At 33.1% G+C, this 20,188-nt stretch overlaps 1 protein-coding gene across 1 annotated transcript in view; it reads left to right on the top strand.

Moving 5' to 3' along the window:
* The first annotated feature begins 167 nt into the window (after nucleotides 1–167).
* Nucleotides 168–20,188, top strand: part of LOC119076673 (zinc finger protein 395) — a 101,536-nt gene continuing 81,515 nt past the window's right edge. The window contains exon 1 of the mRNA XM_037183568.1: nucleotides 168–1,605. Within this exon, the coding sequence (XP_037039463.1) occupies nucleotides 1,189–1,605 (417 nt within the window). The 5' untranslated portion in view covers nucleotides 168–1,188. The remainder of the gene's footprint in view (nucleotides 1,606–20,188) is intronic.

Raw genomic sequence — 20,188 nt, 5'->3', positions numbered from 1 at the left:
TTCCACCAATTTGAATTATATATTGTAAAACGTATCCACACAATTGTTGTTGGTGGTATGGACGTGAAAAACACGAACAACACACATCTCATCGGGCCGGGTATATTATATGTTCGTATAGTACATACATTTTTATGTCGAAAAATTTTCTTTATTACTTACTGAAAGTCAGTCGTTGTCGGCAATTCGTGATATAAAGAGTTCTCCGCTTCTCTGTGTGTTGCGCTTTTTTAAGGTGGTTTTAATATTGAAACAAAGTATAAATAAATAGAAAAGGAAAATATTGAAAAAAGTGAATCTCTCGAATGTGAGAAAAGTGTGGAAAGGAAAACAAAATTTTCAATTTTTATTGGAAATTTTCAAATTATTCAATCCATCGTAAATTGTTATTCGAAGAAGAAAAATTAATTCATAAAGTTGAATAAACAAAAGAAGAAGGAAGAAGAAAAAGTTCGTGTTAAACCGGTCAGTGTTTTTGATTTCCCTGCAGTGGAAATCCCCATTATCGTTTAGCGCTCGATTTTTCGTTATTTCTTGAACGTTAACACCAACAACACTGTGTGTTTTTTTTAAACAGAATATCGTTGAGCAACCGTTTTGCACTTTTTGTTTTACCAATTTTCCGGACAAATTGATCGATATATTTATTTATGTACGATATTTTGTTGGATTGTCGGTGAAGTGTGTGTTGAAAAATCGAAAATAAAAATAATCCGAAAAAAAAATATTGAGGAATTGTTAAGTGAAAATTGTTTCTCCGAATCGAACGAACTTATTCGGCAAAACGAGGAAAAAGTTGAATTATGATTTGTTACAAGATAAACATTCAGATGAATGAATCGAAATGTTTTGATAGCGGTAAACTTGACATTGTGACCAGTGTAATCGATTGTACAAATCTGGATGTAAAATTAGTTGATTTGGGTGAGAATCCGTTGTATTTAACGAGTGAAGTAGTTTTGTGAAAATCGATCCGTTCGATTGATTTTAGTGGTAGAAAGGTAGGCGTGTAAGAAAAAACAATCTGGAAATCATAAACTGAATTGCAAAAATCATAATTATCAAAGACAGTCATTAAAGTTGATCAAGAATAATAAAAAAATAATTTCAAATTCTCCAAACCTCACAAACTCTATCGCGTAGAAACGAAATTAAATTTGTCGAAAAAAAATCAATTTACAAAAGAAAATGTCCACTGGAAAACGTCTAGCCAAACGATCAATTATAGGTACTCGTGTCTGTGCACAAGGTGCTGATCATCTCTGGTATTCCGGCATCATACAGGCCGTCAAAACTCCAGCCAGCCTGCGTGACAATAACAATTGCATCAATCTAACGCCGGACACCAAATATTCGGTCCGTTTCGATTCGAAACAGGATATGACCGGATTGGGCTACGGTGCCGGTCAGACGCGCCGGTTCGTCAAGGAATACCGTGAAACCGAGCTGATCGGTCCCGGTTTCCAGAGCATCATGAACGTTCATTTGCGTCCGACGCAAAAAATTTATTTGACTTACAATGGGCGCGAAAGTGCCGGTGAGGTGATGTCTCACGATTTGGATAAAGACGAAGTTACCGTTAAAATGCCAGCCAGTGGTCATGAGGTGAGTTCATGCTTTTTTTTCTCTTGGCTTCACTTAATAATATTGCAACACACATCAATTCAACCGAGCGCACAGCACATTCATCTTCTTCACATCAAATATTATGATTCATCAATTAACTTTAAAGTCCAAACACTTTTACAAGTTATCTGATAAAATATAATAAAACCTTCTCGACAACATACAGAAAACTCATTTATCAACAAAGAATTACCTATGGCCGCCTGTCCAACAAAGAGCTTTTTAATTCCCTTTCACTTTGTTGTAAGTAAAATAATAAGTTAGGTACATGAAGCAATCGTTCGGTTTTCTACGTGTCAGTCACTACACGCTGTAATCAAATAATGTTGCGAGAGAGAAATAAAAAAAAGTTACGAAAAATCAGAAAACTACAAAACCGATTCGGAGACCTCAGATGATGAAATTTCGTTGGTGTATTTTAATGGGTTACTTCAAATTCGTCTCAAATTTCTATTACGTTTTTTCCCAAAGTAAATAAATCTATGTTTTGTGGGCCGAATGCGGTGTGTGTATAAGAACCGATTGGGCCTCAAACGGAGAAACGTACAGTTTACCATCAATTTACCATTTTTGTTCGCTTGTTAGATAAGAAATTTCGAAGAAAGAAGACATCGAAATGTTGCTCATTGGAAAGTTCATAAAATAAATCAATTTGCTTTCAAGACACACGAAACTTCGGTGTGCATTTTCAACCAAAAAAAAAGATTTTTTTTTGAGGAAATTGTTTTGGTTATCAACTTTACGACCTTAGTCGGAGGTATACATAAGTATTGATGTTGTTCTAATTGCATTAAATTTCATCGACAAAAATAAACACACCTTCTAACACATGCTCATAGAACACCTTCGGTGGCCTGTAGAGACACAACATTTTTTTTTCTTCAGTAATTCATTCTATTTTCTGCTGAAAAAACTTCACTCTGGTAAAAACCAGTGAAATGTGATAGCAGTGAAGTTGGTTCAGCTTTGACATAAGTAACTTTACGACAAAATGTACTAGAATTCTACACAAATCTATTACATTTCAGCCTTAGTTTCCAAACACCCTTTCCCTATTGTTTGACCTACATTCGATCTGTGGCTTGTCGACATAAAATATACCAAGTTTTATGACGACCCTGTGGTCTGACTACGCTATATATCCTAATCGATAATTTTAAACATAGAAAAAATAAAATTCCTTTCTGTTCCGTTCCGTTCTATATCGCAATGTATCACCGGAAACAGAAACGATGAATCTACTCAACGTATTTAAAATTTCATTTATTTATCTTCCTTGACGAGAAAAAAAATAAAACATTCACTGTCTCTGTGTCTCATCATCGATTCTCTCAAGCATGTGCGTATACATAAAAATTCAATCGTTTCAATGAAACAATGATAAAGATAAATCGATCTGTGTACATACCCCGCGCATCCCGATAAATGTTATATGTAAATTGAAATTATTAAACATTGAACATTGATCTAGTTTCGAAGCGATAACACGAATTTTGTCATTAAATCAATTTTGAATTTAATTAAAACGATCACACACTTCCGATTCGTTTATTCAGTCAGATAACAATTTCTTTTTCAGTCGTTATTTATGCAACGAGTACAAATATATTTGTAGCCAATAAACATTGGTTGGTCAGACGTGAAATGATGTTTTTTAAGCTTCCGCCTCCCTGCTAAATTAGGGTTGTAAAGCTCTACCGGTCTTTGGTACCTTGAGAACGTTGATCCCGGTTTTCGTCGTTAACATTCCACACTCTCGTCAAGGAGTCAAAGGAAAACGTGAAAAATAATTAAAGTTGCTTTTTAGATTGAATGACGGAGAAAATCTACTACCTCACTTGTTTACAGACATGTAGTACTGAATCTTGTACTTCATCAGTGTTAACATAGAATTTCTTTACATAAAAGAACACTAACTGCAGCTAATTTTTGTCGTTGTCGTCGTTAGCAGATGATTTTCAATTTCTTAATGATGTTGCTATTCAATGTTTGAGCGAATAAGTTTCTCATAACTGTCACTGATTGACGCTGTCGGCAAGTCTTCTGTCAATTCATACCAGCTATATTTTCATGGACATGCATGACGCGGTCGAACATTTCAATAAGTTAAACAAATGATTTTACTCACTGCACATCCGGAAAATGAGTCATTACGTCATTGACAGAAGCGTTAAATCTCATGTATCGGGGGCCCAAATTAACTTACGTCATTGTTTGGAAGTTTTCATTTTGCCAAGTAAGGTCGCAGGTTCCAAAGAGGAATATGTAATCTGCCATGCTTAAAATCTTGGATGTCAAAAGACCAACAATAACAAGAACACTGGTCCACAAGCACAATCTACTATTTTTCTAATTTCTAAAAACCGAATTGTACGGACAAATGACGCATTTATTACGGCTTAATCATTGAATCGGACATAATTTGTGGCACAAAAGTTTCTGATTTGTGTTGTATAACTGTAAAACATACTTAATATATGTCAAAATTTTTGATAGAGTCCAACGACATTGTTCAATATAAATGAAATGAGTTCAATGCGATGAATAACCTTAATAACCCCCCTATTAACATCACAGTCGCAATTTTGTTTTATTTAAGAAGTAAAACAACAACTGTACAATATGTTTGCTCAAGCTCAAACAGCCCAGGTACATATTGTCATTTAAACATTTTAAAGAAAATTAAAATCATGAAAACCTCTCAATTTCAATATAACATTACAAAGTATACAGAAGTAATACGCACACACACACATACATACCCATGCATATATGTTTCTATTGAGATTTGAACCGGCCGTGATTGTAATTTAATTTAATTTAATTTTTTTTTATATTTCGGTTCCGTTTTGTTAAATCCACACACTTCGAAATTTAACAAAACTAATTCACTATTTAAAGCAGCAGCAGCGCTTTTTTTTCTCTCTGGTGTGTGTCGATCCATTTAGGTCATTTAACTTCTGCCTTCTGCGCTTTATGCGGCCTTTCGCTTTCTACATTATTTTATACGGTATACTTGAATGGTACATTATAAAATGAACATACAAAATACACAAAAAAAAACTTTTTTTTTTCTTTCCTTTTCTTCCAAAAAACCAGAATATATTGCCCGCGACTTACAGTCAAAAAAAATTTACATTTCAACCGAATAAAAACAACAAACTTTCTTCATTAAGAGAAATAAGTGTAACCCACCGATGGAAATGTAGTTTTGTTTTCATTCAAAAAGCAATAATCTCTGATTCGGTTAGTGTAATTTGATCAATTGACCAAAAATGTTCGCTAATTTTTAACACCAAAATTTTCTTCTTTCGACATTTTGGAATGTCTGCATATTATGTAGATTATATAGTCGAGCCAAAAATTGATTGCTAAACTGTTACAGAGAGTTACATCTATATACCTTGGTCGTGCTACCATATATATGTATTCAACATTTCTCGTCTATTTACTCGAAAAATTAATTTTAGTTTCGATTGCAAAATCAAAAAAAAAAATTTATCGGATAGACCATGTCTACAACATGATCATATGATGTGTGTGGATAGTATATGTGTGGTAGTATATTGTCTTATATTTCACAAATTACACTTATCTTATCAGTGGTGTACTTGTTTTATGTTCGATATTATTGTATACGAGTATTATATGCTGCAAAGCCGGGTGCAAAGCAATTCAAATTGGTATTGTATGTTCTTACTCTCGACATATTACTATCTAACTCGGATGTAATGTTAGAGAATTTTTTCCGACAACAACAACAAGAAAAATTTCAATTATTTACTTTACCAGATTCGTATGCGGAGAGATTCGTTAATGTCTGGGCCCTGGTTTTGTTACGTACTTGCCAGTTTAAATTATCATTTTTTTTCTGCTCTCGAGTTAAATCATACACATAAATCAAATTATTTCATTTTGTTTAAAGTAAAAGGGATTTGAGCATACAGCTCAACGTTGTTGTTGTTGTTTTTTTTCGAGGCAGAGAAGAAGGTTAATGTGATTATAGCATAATGCTCTATTCTCTGTGATCGTCGTAATTAATTCAAAGACATGTGTATTACGGAAAAATTCATATCCATTCGGTCGGTTTAACTTTGGTTGAATAAGATCACTTTTGTTGTTGTGATTTTGTAGAGTTTCACCGAAAGAGTTTCTCTAATGATTGAGAAATCGCTAATTAATATTTTGTGATGAGTACGAATTTTACTTGTAAATTATTTCGACATTTTTTTCGTTGTTTGGCCGATTTAATTGTCTTGGAATGTTTCGTTCCATTATTATTTGTACAACGGATGTTTTTCACATGGGAGTTTTTCTTTAATCGGATTTCATGTAACCAGATTTTACAATGTAACAGCGACAACTTAATTCAGTCGAAAAAGCATTCAGAATGCGTAAAATAAATTTTATTCGGATAATGGTGAAAGGTTGATGATTGTGACGTCATTTTAGTTTTATGTGGTGGTTACGCTTGACATACTCCTCATACTCTTTGAAGTGTATACACATTAATAGAGGTCAATCTGAAGTCTGGATTTTAAAATTGAGGATGTAGTAGATTGAGGGATTGAAGAATTTTCCAAAATTTTTGTTTGTTACTCAATTTGTCTTTTGACGAACATTTACAGTAATGTCAACCAAATCTAGTCATAAGTTTGCTTCAGCTGTTTTAACAGCTGGTCCGCTAATATAATCACACTGCTTATGCTTGCTTATACGTCTTTACTGATAACACGGCAACGTGTCAATGAAAGTTCGTAAAAATACTTACTAGTGTTTGTATGACTGCACCAGCTTACAAGATTTAAATTTGGTTGATATTAACTGCAGAAAGAGTCAGATTGAAAAAGATTTTTTTTCTTGTGATTTAACTATTTAAAGTCCTAGATTCATCATTTTTAATGGTCACAGTACAAAAACGAAATAGTTTATCTAAATCTTATCCGTCTTACGGATCTGGTCCATTAAGAATGTTTAAATTAAACATAAAATTTTCTATTTAAATCCAACTCATTGTAGGGAAATATTTTCCGAGAAATCAGTCGCGTTATGTCTCTCCCGGTAATATTTTTCTTCGTGTTGAAATTAGCAACACATTAAAATTGTTGTTCTTATCCCGTCAGTGTTAATTTTACATTAGGCTTATGTTGACTGTAACAGTCGTATTTTCGAGCTGTTATGCCCATAACTTCAACTCCATTTAAATCCTCTTACCGTTTCATATTCTCTTCCCGGCCAGATGGCTTTAAGTGATTTATCATTTAAGAAAACCTCCGTTTCGCGATGACCTAGTTTTAATGTTGTCGTTTCGCGTTGTGTATTCCCTTTCTGCAGAATTCACCGTCCGTCATATAAGATTGGAAATGTTTTATTTTCGACCATCACATTTCTTCCATATGATAAAAAAGAAACACGTCCACGTTCATTATGTAAAAGATCAATCAAACGAAGCCGATGTTGCATAGTGAAAGCAAAACCGACCTTCTGACTCTGCAATTTGACTAATAGGTCGTAATATATTTTCTAACATTTTATAATTGTATTAAATTAGATAAACACATTAATTAAACGATCTTTTCGAGATCTCGTTTGGCTAAATGGGGACGTTGCATAAGTGTCAAGAGATGAAGTGAAAAAAAAAAATGTTTTTTCATTTTATTCTCTTCTCTTTTTTCTTTTAAATTAACTGAAAAGATCAGATGTTAAAAAAATATAAAATAATTGCATTGACATACCAGTCAAGTCAAGCTAAACGAAATTTATATTTTTACATTGAGCTTTCATGCACATCCGAGCTCTGAGTTTCTTCTGAAAGAAAGTGTATATGACGACAAAATTATATAATTTTTCCGAAAATATTTCTTTTTTTCGTTTTTTTTTTGGTCAATACTAAAATGACACAACCATTGAATGTTGAATCGAAAATGCGTAAAAATGGAATTCGGTGGTTTCACCAATTCAACGCGTTTTTTGGCGTTGATAGATGCTTTGTCTATCATCATCTTACAATCAACATTTTCGAAAAAATAAATAAATAATTTCTTCAATCTAAATTCCTATTCATCGCAGATTTATTTCATTTAATGCTCCATCAATATTTAAATAATTTTTTCTTTCTCCGTTTCTAATGCAAAGGAAAAAGGCAGTACAGTGTAAAATGTTGTAAATAAGACCAACACCCGTGTGCTCACAAAAATAACATAAAAATCATCGTCAAAATTGCGTAACACCGCACCATAGCTCTCTATTTTTCTATTCGTATAATTTGAAGAAAGAAAAAAAATAAATTCATGAGCCTAGAGCATTATAGTAGGTATGCCCTAACATCCATCCAATACTATCATTTTTAACAGTTCTTTTTTGCGTGCGTAAATTTCAAACGTTTGCTGTTCGGTTAATGTTCGGATGCGCGGCGGTGCGCGTATATATACTATCTTTAATACTATTTTGTTTATGCAAAGAGTTGGATTAGATAGGAGAATATCATCATCGTATTATGAGACTCCGTTGTGTGTATAATGGTGCGTACATTGTTATTGTCATTCCTATACGCACAATACAGTCACAATTCCATACCGAATCGAAAATATGTTTACTTCGGGTTTTGGCTATAATTCGTTGAAGAAAAAAAAAAGTTTCTTTTTTCCACATTATGCCAGTGCTATGTTCTTCTACGTCATCTGGTTGTTTTGGTTCGAATATATGTATATTTCGGAAACATTATCATTTAAAGCAATGTGTAGAGTACCGAACCCAAATACACACTTTATTCGGCGCACTAGTACGCATGCGTTTGTTTTGAATTTTTTTTGAATTTTTTTTTCTTAGGTGCGTGTTTTACTATACTTTTGTTAGTTGATGTATACACTATGGATTCGTCTATTTTAATATGTGTATACAAATACCATATTTACGCACAAGCACACCGAGTGTGTTTTCGAAATGTTCAAATATTTTTCTGGGTTATTCATCGTTTCTTACGTATATACACATAAAATGTGTATGAAGCTCTCGGCTCTCGTGTATTCGTGCGTTGATATATTTACAAAGCTTTTTAAGTTACTACGTCGTATCTATACCATATTATGCCTCTCTCCTCTGCACAAGACATAACCTCTTTTCTGTAATGTTGTTGCGATATTAAATTGGGTTGTATATAGATAGCAACGGGTTTTTCGGTTATAGTATTTCTCTGAACGTAGTATAGTCGACAATTTTCGTTCATCAAAAATTTTCTTTTCGACTATATGGTAGCATGTATATAGCATACTCTGCGTTCGATGGAAATTGAAAAAAAACAAAATAAGTATTTCTTAAGCGTTGTGACTACACACATACACATGACAATTGTGCTCTACTGTGTTAATGAGATTATGAATTTACCTTGATTCTTTTGTCCCTATTTGAGGAGAGATTATTTATTTAAACAATCGAAGAGTAGATACATATTACGTGGTATATCAGGTGTCGTACACGACAAAAATGTCACCATGATACCACACGTGTAAAATATAGCTCTGTTATCTCTATACCGAAAATGTTCTGAGAAACTATTTTATCGTCAGGTTTCATTTAACACGCGCAGCAATTGGAGGTCATTCTAAACAAATAAACAAATACAGACGATGAATCTATGTAAATGGTTGTTTACAACGTAGATCTTAGCCTAGTAATTAGGCATTTTTATTCGCCAGTTTACTAGAATTCGTGTCTCTTTTGACTGACCTGGAAACTGTTGGTTTTTTTTTAGATATCTGTAGCTTTACTTACATAGCCATATGAGAGACACCTACAATGCGAAGTTTTCTTTTTGTACTACTGTCAAGCCAAAGAAAAGTTTGTTTTAGGTGTATTTGCCGTTGCTAAGTAAGGCTTCAGTAATTGAAGTCTTAAAATGAAACTTGACAGGAGGATAAGGACAAATTTGAATTAAATCTCCTTTGCGTCGTTATGTGGAGTAACAATAAAGAGGGTTGGTCATTTCATAATTACTGGTTTCGTCAACCTGACTTTAGTCAAAATGTGGCTTTCGTTAAAACGTGCCTTTCGAAACTCTAAAATTTATATAAAATAACGTTAATTCTCTAACACCCATCTCTTACTGCATCTTTTCGTTTTCCAACGAAACTTGTACTGATTGACCCCTCCGCTAAAACGTTTCGGGTTAGTTGACGTACCGATTCTAACTTATACCAAACAATTTCAACCATTTCATGTAAATAATACGAGACTTTAAAGCAGACGTTTGCGTCACAACTCCACAATAGTACCGAATACGTTAACGAAATTTTTCCGCAATTTTGACAAAACATCCAGCCCCAGCCAATATTAGCATAGTGCGTAAAGCGACACCGCTGACAATTGCTCAAATATATGATCGTGAAGTCGTTCGTAGACTGATTAAATAAATAAAATATTTTCTGTATACGATGAAACATGTGTGCCCATCAATGTTTGAATTAAAAACACATTTTGGGTCTCGTTTTGAAGAAATTAAATTGAAAAACATAAAAAAAAAACACCAAGGAAGTGGAGAGATATTTTGTGGATAATTTTTCAGACGAAGGTCAAGTGGTTGCACTTAACCAATCGACAAGATTGGTATCCATACCATAATTCCCATAAAAACTTAAATGAGCGAGCTTGGGTTGTAAAAATGCAGCGAAAACTAAAAGGAAACATTGTTGCGTAGGTGGCGCACGCACTGCTTACAAAAAATATATATTTTATGAGGTATTTGTCTATCGTAACTCGTTTTATATGTTCAAAATACACACGTATATATGGGGACCGGGAATTTTGTGCGGTGATTTTTTTTCTTTCTTCTTCTCTCGCCGTTTGAATTATACAGAAATATTCGCGCACCTCTCAGTATTAATATGACGTTGGCCTTATAGTGATGATGTTTCTAAATATTTTTTTTTTTTGGCAAACACATACCTAAATTTCATGTGGATATGAATCAATGTTTAAATATTTTCAATGTCAGATATACCGGTCGAATAATTTCAATGGTAATTTTTTTCTTGGCATTGAGCGACTGTGTATTCGAAGTTATGAAACAGACAGATACACAGTGAACAAAAGCGAAGAATTGAAGTCCTGTATTAGAGGAATGTAGTTTTGTTTGCATTGGGAAAGAGCAAAGAGACGTACGTCTGTATTTAGGTGGCCAAAGCATAATGAGTTTCTGATTGATCGAACTATTTCTATTGACTGTGAGATATATGACAAATTGATGTGTGATTAATAAATTCAACTTTTTTTTAGTAATAATAGTTTTCTCACAAATAGCCAATCTGCTACTTCTTTTGTTTAATGAGCTTCGCATAAATCTACTACTTCATTGGTTTAACCATACAATTTTGAACACGATCTAGAGCTAAATGTTTATTTTCGTCATTCTTGTCGATAACAAATGAATGGTCGTTCCCTTGCAAGAAGCGCAATGATTAGTATAATCTGTAAAATATCTCTGCTCTTTTCGCAGAATTTCAATTGTTTTTGTTTAACATAATTATTTTTGCACCAACTCAACCTTCTAGTAATTTGTAGTTATCACGTTTCATGCGTACCACTCCGAAGCTTGTTTTCCAATATTCTGTCATATATTCACTAATTTATGCCATTGATACCACGAAAGAGAAAAAAAAGTTATTGGCTTTGGTTATGTCGTCGCACAAACTGTTCGCGTGTATTCGTGGTAATCATGCGCAATAACAAAAATCCAAGGTCTTAAATATTAGTGACCTATTTCGATGAAAAATACTTAAGACTTTTTATGGCATTGCTTCGGAAACTGTATAAGAAATGAAAGAATGAAAACAACAACTACAACAAAAAAACTAAATATATTCTGTGTGCCCCACTCAAAACTGTGTTATCTAAACAGAAAATACTGCGCCTCTTAAATAATTCAAAACAAGTCATTAACATTTCCATAAAAATTGTTTCGATCTCGAACGAACGAAAAAAAGAATTTAATTAAGCCGGCGAATGTGATACTAAATATATTAAAGCGAGTTGTAGTATCATCGTAATAGAATAGAAAACTCTCCGATCATCATACTATTATGCAAACTATAAATAAATTTGTTTCCGACACCGATGTTCACCAGTTAAATTGTTTTGGAGGATACTAATATACACAAAGTTGGTGCGATGTTTGAGGAAAAGTTGCACGGAACATGAATTGATTCGATCATTCGATTTATTTGCGAACTCTGTCTACAAGTTTTTGATCGGTTGTGTACGTTATCGGCGTTTTGTCATACATTTTTCGATTCATATCTCTTAACAAGTTCGAAGAATTAATTTTTTTTTCGTTAACGGAAAACCCAACTTATTTTGACCTTCAAAGAAATGAAAAAAAAAAAAACAATAAAATTGAAGATACCGTGTACACTGTACCGTGCCACAGCAGTCTTTGTCCCATATATTTATAAAAGTCGGTGCTATATTAGATGGTGTGTTTGCTTTAAACGAAAAACGAGAAAACATACAAACACAATTTTTTCGTTCAATATTCTATGACGTCAATAAATGACTTGTTTTGACGATTATTTTCATTCTTTTCGATAAATATATTTTTTTCTACTTAATTTTCTGTATGGATATATCATATATTGTGCATATTACATACCTATATACACAGTCAAATGTGTATAGTATCTTGTTGTTCTTTTTGCCGGTTGTTTTTTGCCGCTTTAGTCACTCGGGTTACTAACTACGTTTTATCTATTGAAGAAAATTGCGCGCATTAGACAAAAATACGTATATATATCTGTTGATTAAAGCAAGTATTCGCAACGTTCTCATTCAAGTATTGGACGTTATTCGGAACGCTCTTACATTATTTTCCATCTGAATTTTTAAAGAAAGAAAAAATCGGGCAATCATTCACATCGTGTAAATGATGCGCTACCAGTGTTTCTTTATCGCTCAAATTGTTTAAACAAATTTATTGTGTAGTGAATATTATACCCCGCGAGGTCTACAAATTTATACAAATCAGAGAATTGAGATTTGTAATAAGTATACAAATTGGTTTACATTTGATTTGTTGGATTACTTTTTTTGTTGTTGGTTCGGTTCAATCGGTTACCGGCAAACTGTACCCAAAATCTCTACAATATTAGTTCAGTGACTCAGACGTGCCTTGCTTTTTTTGTGCTTGGGTATTCCGTGTATAGTAATTCAATTCAATTGGTGTTTTTGAACTTTGCATTTATTTGCCATACGATTTTTTTTCGCCGTTGTGCGAAAAGTTACACACGTTAAGAAGAGCCGTAAAAAAAACAAACGTTAAAAAGGTGGGTTGCGGATCATCATCTTCATGATCATGTTCATGTAAATAAATTTGTGATTTTTTTTGTTCATCTCTCGTTCGTTCATCTGTTTATACATTGTAACATACAATCGTTTTTAGTTAGGCTTATAAGTTGATGCGGTAAGTTTTATCATTTTGATATTTTTGTATGATGGTACTACTCACTTGAGTATCTCTTATAACACATTTGTGACTTTTTTTGGGTTTGGTTGAACGGAGTTTTGCTGAATTTTAATGACCTGCCAGATTTGTAACGGTGTCTCATTTTGTTCTCTTTTTCGAAATGGAATAAATTTAGCGTGAATTGTAAATGTTTTAATGGGATGTGACATTTTGGCGTTTTTTTTGTACCTATTCAAATATCTACAAATTGGTGCACGCATCCCATTTTATTTATAGTGAAAACATGCCATGCGGGGGTATATAATTTCGGATAATTGGAGAATATTTCGTGTACAGTGCTTCAGGGAAGGATATACATTTACAACTCTGCTAATTGCTTTACTCGCCGAAGAACAGAGTACGGTATAGAATGACACAGACCGAGCATACAATATTAGAAAGGAGATGTATATCATATATGTGCTCTATGTAGGCACGGTCGATATCAAAAAGTTATGTTTTTTAGCTGAATCAATTTGCCCTCAGAAATAATTTAGCCAGTCAGCCAGTCTGTCGCAGTCATTGCGAAATTATTATTGAAAAATTTCTTTTTTCTTTATCTTTACTCGTATCAAAGCAGAGTATGATTAGGACAGGTGTTTTGCGTTTCCATCATTTCCGTTCAGCCAATTAGCGAGATTTTACAAATTATTTTGAAATTATTTTTCTGACGTCGTAAGTGAGTCAGAATGATGATTTCACAATTTTGACCGGTGATAGCTATGTAAGACTTTGTACCTTCGACTTTTTTGGGTTTTTTCGGAATTTGTTTGAGAAATTTATCTGGATGATGTTGAAGCACTGAATGAACTCTGTCATACAATTTGCATTACGCAAATTAAGGTTTCTCCATCTACATTTCTTACGGGTGGTGAAAATTGCGCGAATTATCTTCATTCAAAGTCTGCATTCATATCGTGTAAAACTTAAATGTGCTGTAACGTACCGCCTTTATGTCTTTAAAAGAGCTTTAAACCTTTTGTGTTCTAATTTTCCAATAGAATCCAAAATTATGGCTTAACACGGGAGAAATGTTCTGAATGAAAAAGTCGCTTGATTTTTAAACACAAGCTTTCATTCTTGAAAAGCTCTCAATCCACTTAAACTTCGACTTTACTCTCAGACTGTGGAAAATAGAAAATTTTAATGTTCGTTCCTGGCCCACATACAATCCTCGTTTTCTTTTATATTTTCGTCAATTTTGTTTACATAAAAAATTGGTAGAAATAAATAACAAGAAGTCAACGCGAAGAACTCTTGTTTCAGCAAGAGGCCACCTTTAAAACCTTCATAATTTTAGCCTGTAATCGTCTGTAATCGTCTTACGCAATCGTAACCAAGTTAAGTTTCGAAAGTGATTCGAGCACCTGTCATAGCATGTAATGCAAATGTCGTCAATCATATCTTTTCTATTCACATTTCACTGAAAAGCGTTTAAGTGTCCGGATATTTGAGGTGTCTCTTTGTTTCGAATAATATGTTTTGTGCATTCAACGATCGAGTGAAGAAAAACGAAAAAAAAACGCACGAACGAATATGTAAACATTCGAATCAACATTATGTATTACTTTATAAGATGTAAATGTTTATCGAAAGAATAAAAGTAAAACATAAAAATAAAAGAAATGAAAGAAAAAAGCTAGAAAAAGTTGGGAAAAAGTAATGAAATCGACAAAACCGGTTCAATACGTTTTGTTGTGTTGTTGTTTTTCTTCTTCTTCTGCTCTCCCATTACATTGCGTTTAAATGTACCGTTACAGTACACCGCAACTCGCAAGATATAAGCATTAGATTATACGGGTTATACCAGGTTTTAGCTTTCAACACGACATATGTAATAATAACACGGATTTTCTTTTTTATTCGCCTATTATATGTTCATTTTCTGATCAATAGTTATTTATTTAACGAGTGAAGAAATGTTGGAAATAGCATGTCGATGGTATTGTTTTCGAGGGCCATAAGTCAACCGAGGAAATGCAATTTCCAGAGCTTTTTTCCCGAGTTAAATAAAACGTTTTTCACGACAAAGGCTTTTGAGGCTTTTTCAGCAGAGGGTAGAAAATGACTATTTTCTCGCCTGCGTTGTGAAAAATGTTTTATTGAAATTGTATATGCATCGTAATATATTCAAATATGAATTGACCATACGAATTGTTATTGATGAAATGATTGTTGTTATTGATTAGAATGGACACAGAATATTTTGATATTGATAATCAATAATTGTGCAACTCATTGGAAGATCTTTTTCTTCTTCATGCGTTGAAAAAAATATGGTAAATGAAAATAATCGGACTCGATGCTTCTATTCATTTAAAAAGAAAAACTATTCCGTGCTAGATGTTCACCAAAACGTTGAATTGAAGCGTGTAAAATGCGCTCGCATCTTTATTATGATTATGATTTAGTTTGATATTGCCATAATCATACAAATGATAGAGTGTAATTTTCAACAAAAATTAAACAAGATGAAGAAAAAATAATTAAAAACTTTCACCATTTTCGAGCGAAATATATGAAATTGTTGGTTTTTTTCTACTTTACAATATAGATACGTATGCACGTACTTTCAACGAAAAATTTCCAATTTCGTGTGTGTGCTGCGGAGACGCACGCAAAACCATAAAATATTATTTATGTTATGTTATTATTAACATAGATCGATATCAAAAATAGTTTAAAATAAAAAAAGAAACCTCTGAGTTTCATTGCATTGCATCGTGTGTGCATATGTAAAATCGAAATTCGTTCACAGGGTGTTAAGCTTCACGCGTTAGTGATTACTATATAACAAGCTAATTGGGCTCCACATTTTGGGTGGGTCGGATCCTTGACTGATAATTACTTTAGTTTATTCAATGTAATCATCGATTTCACTGCAAAATTTTGAAAATTTGTGGAGATATGCGATACGGTTGACAATTTACTAACCCGACAAATATTTTTGTGAAAACATTTTCATAATTAATAAAAAAACATTTTTCGGGTAATTTTGCGGAAAAGCGAGCAATTGGACCTTTTGCCGGCTTTTTCAACTAAATCTTGGCGCTCTATGCTACTATCCTACAATCCCACTTTTTCCCCGAGATAAACACAACGTTTTTCACAACGAAGACTTTCGAAGCTTCAGCGCAGGGGAGAAATAGTTATTTATGCAATCGAGGTGCACAGTACTTTGTATCAAGTTGCATGCAACGTTTTATGCCACAGAGGCATCTCAAGTTAGCAAATTTTGCACATTTTATGATGCTGAGTGACATAAATGACTATTTTCTCACCTGTGTTGTGAAAAGAAAATTGTTACCTGCATGCGTTTGTGACCACATTTCCGATACATTTTTAAATGCAGTGACCGCGAGTGATTTTCTGCCGTCAAGGGGGAGTGGACAACTCACCCTTTTACAAACATTTTTTTTTAACATTTCCCTGTGTACATATAATTACTATGTTCGGCGTATGATTGAAAATGTTTACGTAACCAAAGGGCGGTGAAAGTTCATCGAAATTATGTTTTGCACAATAACCGGTAAAGGCAAACATATTGAAAAGTGAGAAAAGTGTTTAATTTTGATTTTAATATTAATTTATTATTATTATTTTAATATCGATTGCGTTCTAATCGATTTAGTTAACATTAACATCCATGCGAAACGGTATCGATGCCTAACAATGTTGTCGGGAATCGATGTTTCTTTTGTGTATTTTCGTGTCTCTATTTTCGTGAGAAGGAAAATCAATTTCAACTCACGTTAGGTGTGTGTGTCAAAGCTAGGGCTTTACGTTAAATCATTGATGTGTCCAAACGAAAATTTCAATAATTATATGGCGGCTCATAGGGTCTAAAATTGAATTGCGTCCATAAGAAATACAGGGCACAACTAACTTCGCGTTTGTATTTTTAGATGCCAGACACCCTCTCTATTAGTCCAAAGATTCATGGAACCAAGTACAATTTTTATTTGCAATTGCATATCAATTACGGTATAATTTACGAGCGACTGTCCCTATGATTATCGCAACCAATATTCTAGTTCTGACTTCAGTTTCAAGTTTCGTTGAATTTTTAATACAAAAATTATGGAGGAGAAACTTGACTAAAACATAAACTTCGTTTCTTGGAAACATGTCAACCACCCTGTTTTCCAATCACACTCATCACTCAAGGTGATGATGATATGGCTGTTTAAAATTAACGAATGTAGACAACGTAATATTTTGCTTGCACAGCCAGTGTAAAATTATCCAATATTTATTTGTTGTGTTCACCGCAACCAACCAATTGGAATCGAAAACGCATAATTAGATTCAGTATATCGCATGTTTTAAAATAGTGTGTGTATTGATAGTTGTTATAAAACATCAGCCAGCTTATTACTTGTTAGATTTGACTTTCTATTACTGTTTTATATTTTCATTTTATAGAAAATAAAATAATAAAAAAATCAAATAAAACAAAAGTCAGATGAATAAAATGCGCGAAGACAAAACTGAAACTATTTAACAATTTGTAATATCCACACCGTATAAATAACTCATACTGAATATAGTTATATATCGTTGCCGAACACGGAAGTATACAATTTTTACTCTTTATTATGATTATGTATTGTGTGAAATGCATACATGTATTTCACTACAAAGTGAATGGTACAAATTAATTAATTTAATAAAAAATATAAAATCGTCAGCCAATATAATGAATTAAATGAATTGTATGCTTTAAAAGCTACATATTACATTTTTCAATGCTGCAAATTTCATTATTGAGCAATGAACATTAAAAAAAATTAATTAAGTCACAGAGACAATTACTTATATTCACTGAAAGTATACGGCAATTCAGACTACATTTCATTTCACTTTTAAAACTGTAACAATGTTGTCGGCAATGTTATGATTAACATTGCTGTTAGCCGCTTTTACTTTTTTAGGGCACTTAATTCTCTCGTGTCGACCTAGCAATTTGTATTCGGCACTAAACATTTTTTTCACATTGAAAGTTTTGTTTTTATTGTGAGCCTGACCAATTCTATCTTCGTGAAACATCGTTGGCTTAATGTCAGGGTCTGGTATTGTAAATTTCAAGCAATGAAATTACTGTCTGCCGAAAATTTACTGAAATTTACTGAGAATTGACCGTAAATTTACTGAGAATTGACCGGAAAATGACTGAGAATTGACCGGAAAATGACTGAGAATTGACCGGAAAATGACTGAGAATTTACCGGAAAATGACTGAGAATTTACCGGAAAATGACTGAGAATTTACCGGAAAATTACTGAGAATTTACCGGAAAATTGCTGAGAATTGACCGGAAAATTACTGAGAATTTACCGGAAAATTACTGAGAATTTACCGGAAAATTACTGAGAATTTACCGGAAAATTACTGAGAATTACTGAAATTTACATAAAAACTTTTTCGTTTAATTTTTAGTAAATTTCAAGAATTTTCATTAATTTCAGTAAGAAAAATTCCAATATAATCCTCGCTTCATTTCCATTCTGTTCGCTGGAAATATAAGTTGCATTTTGCATTCAAATGGTAAATCAAACCTTAATGAATATCTTGAGATATTGAGCCAAAGATTCAATCCTCCTTATCCCCTCCCATTTAAAACAGCAACAATTTGAAAGTCGCTCGAAACTCAAACTCGTTAGTTTCGGGTTGAAACTCGAATTTTACACTCAAAGAACGGCACACATTCTATTTAACCGTATACACTTCGGGCCTTTAAAGAGAATGGTTCGAATTGTTAAAGTTATACAAATGTATCGAACATTGAACGTTGGTGGTTTATCTTCCTTCTCTGCATCTGTGTTGTGCACATTTTGTTTCAAACTCATTATTTCAAAATTATTTCCAATCATCAAAATTCCTTGAATTCCCACAATTCCCATTTCTGTAAATCAAACGAAAATTGGAGATTTTTTTGAGGACTACTTAGTCTAGTTATGAAAAACGCATCGATAATTTCTACTTTGAAGTTTTTAACCGAATAAATTTTGGTCTCTCAATGTCAACACACACAGAAAAGCTCAATCAGATATGGGCTGCTTTAAGCTCTAACATATTTACCAGTCTTTCCAATAAGCTATTCCATAAACATCTAACTGTTAAAATAAAAATGGCTTTCGGTTTGTGTAGTCTATCTCAGTACAATTATCAATTTCCTTCGTACGTTTTTGTTTTTGCTACAATTAACGTTGTACATCGTGCTTTTTTCGATGATCTTTCAATAACTAATTAACGAAACGAAAAAACGATATCGTAAACATATAAAAACTGGATATAAACAATCATCAACCGGGTGTCTCCTCTATATATAAAACACATTAAGTTACCATCGACTTGTCGATGACTATTATTTTGTGTTTGTTGTAACATACCCAACTGTTGCTCGATGCAATTTCCAAAAATAACGGTACTCGTTTGGCTAGCTATAAATACACTATCACTGTAATAGACATTGGCTTGATAAGTGGATTCAAGCATGTCATTGAAGCGTTAAATGCGACATGAAATGTGATTTGAATAGCATATATACGCGTGAGTTGAATCAACTTGTATTGATTAAAAAATTATAGTACAACCGGCGAAGATGGGTGGGGGGGTATAGAGAAGGAAATGTTTCATTGGTCGATTGCAATGAAATCAGTTCTGATTTATTCAAGCGCAGTATAATGCACAAGTTTGAGTTGATTAACAAAGAACAGACAAAACAAAATCTTGTAACCCGATCGCATAATATGAGAAGCAAAAGGAATATGATGTTAAACGGAATGGAAAATGTCTGCATTGAGTATACCGTTCACCTTAAATAGAAGATTTTATTGTCAACTGTCGTGTGCGTCATTCGTTTAATTAAATTTAACGACATCATCAATCTCAAACCTAAGTACATTTTACTTGTACGATTTCTGTGTATAGTTCGTTCGGTGCACTGCACATATCGGTGTGTCGCTTAAAAATAATTTTTAAATGGAAAAACGCAGACAATTAACCTAGCACAAACTTGTTGCTCAAAAACCCATTGCACCGACCGGCGCATCAGATAAAGTTGAAAA

Source organism: Bradysia coprophila, unplaced genomic scaffold, assembly GCF_014529535.1.
Source record: "Bradysia coprophila strain Holo2 unplaced genomic scaffold, BU_Bcop_v1 contig_232, whole genome shotgun sequence".
Lineage (NCBI taxonomy): Eukaryota > Metazoa > Arthropoda > Insecta > Diptera > Sciaridae > Bradysia > Bradysia coprophila.
This window is presented reverse-complemented; position numbering and strand designations above follow the sequence as displayed.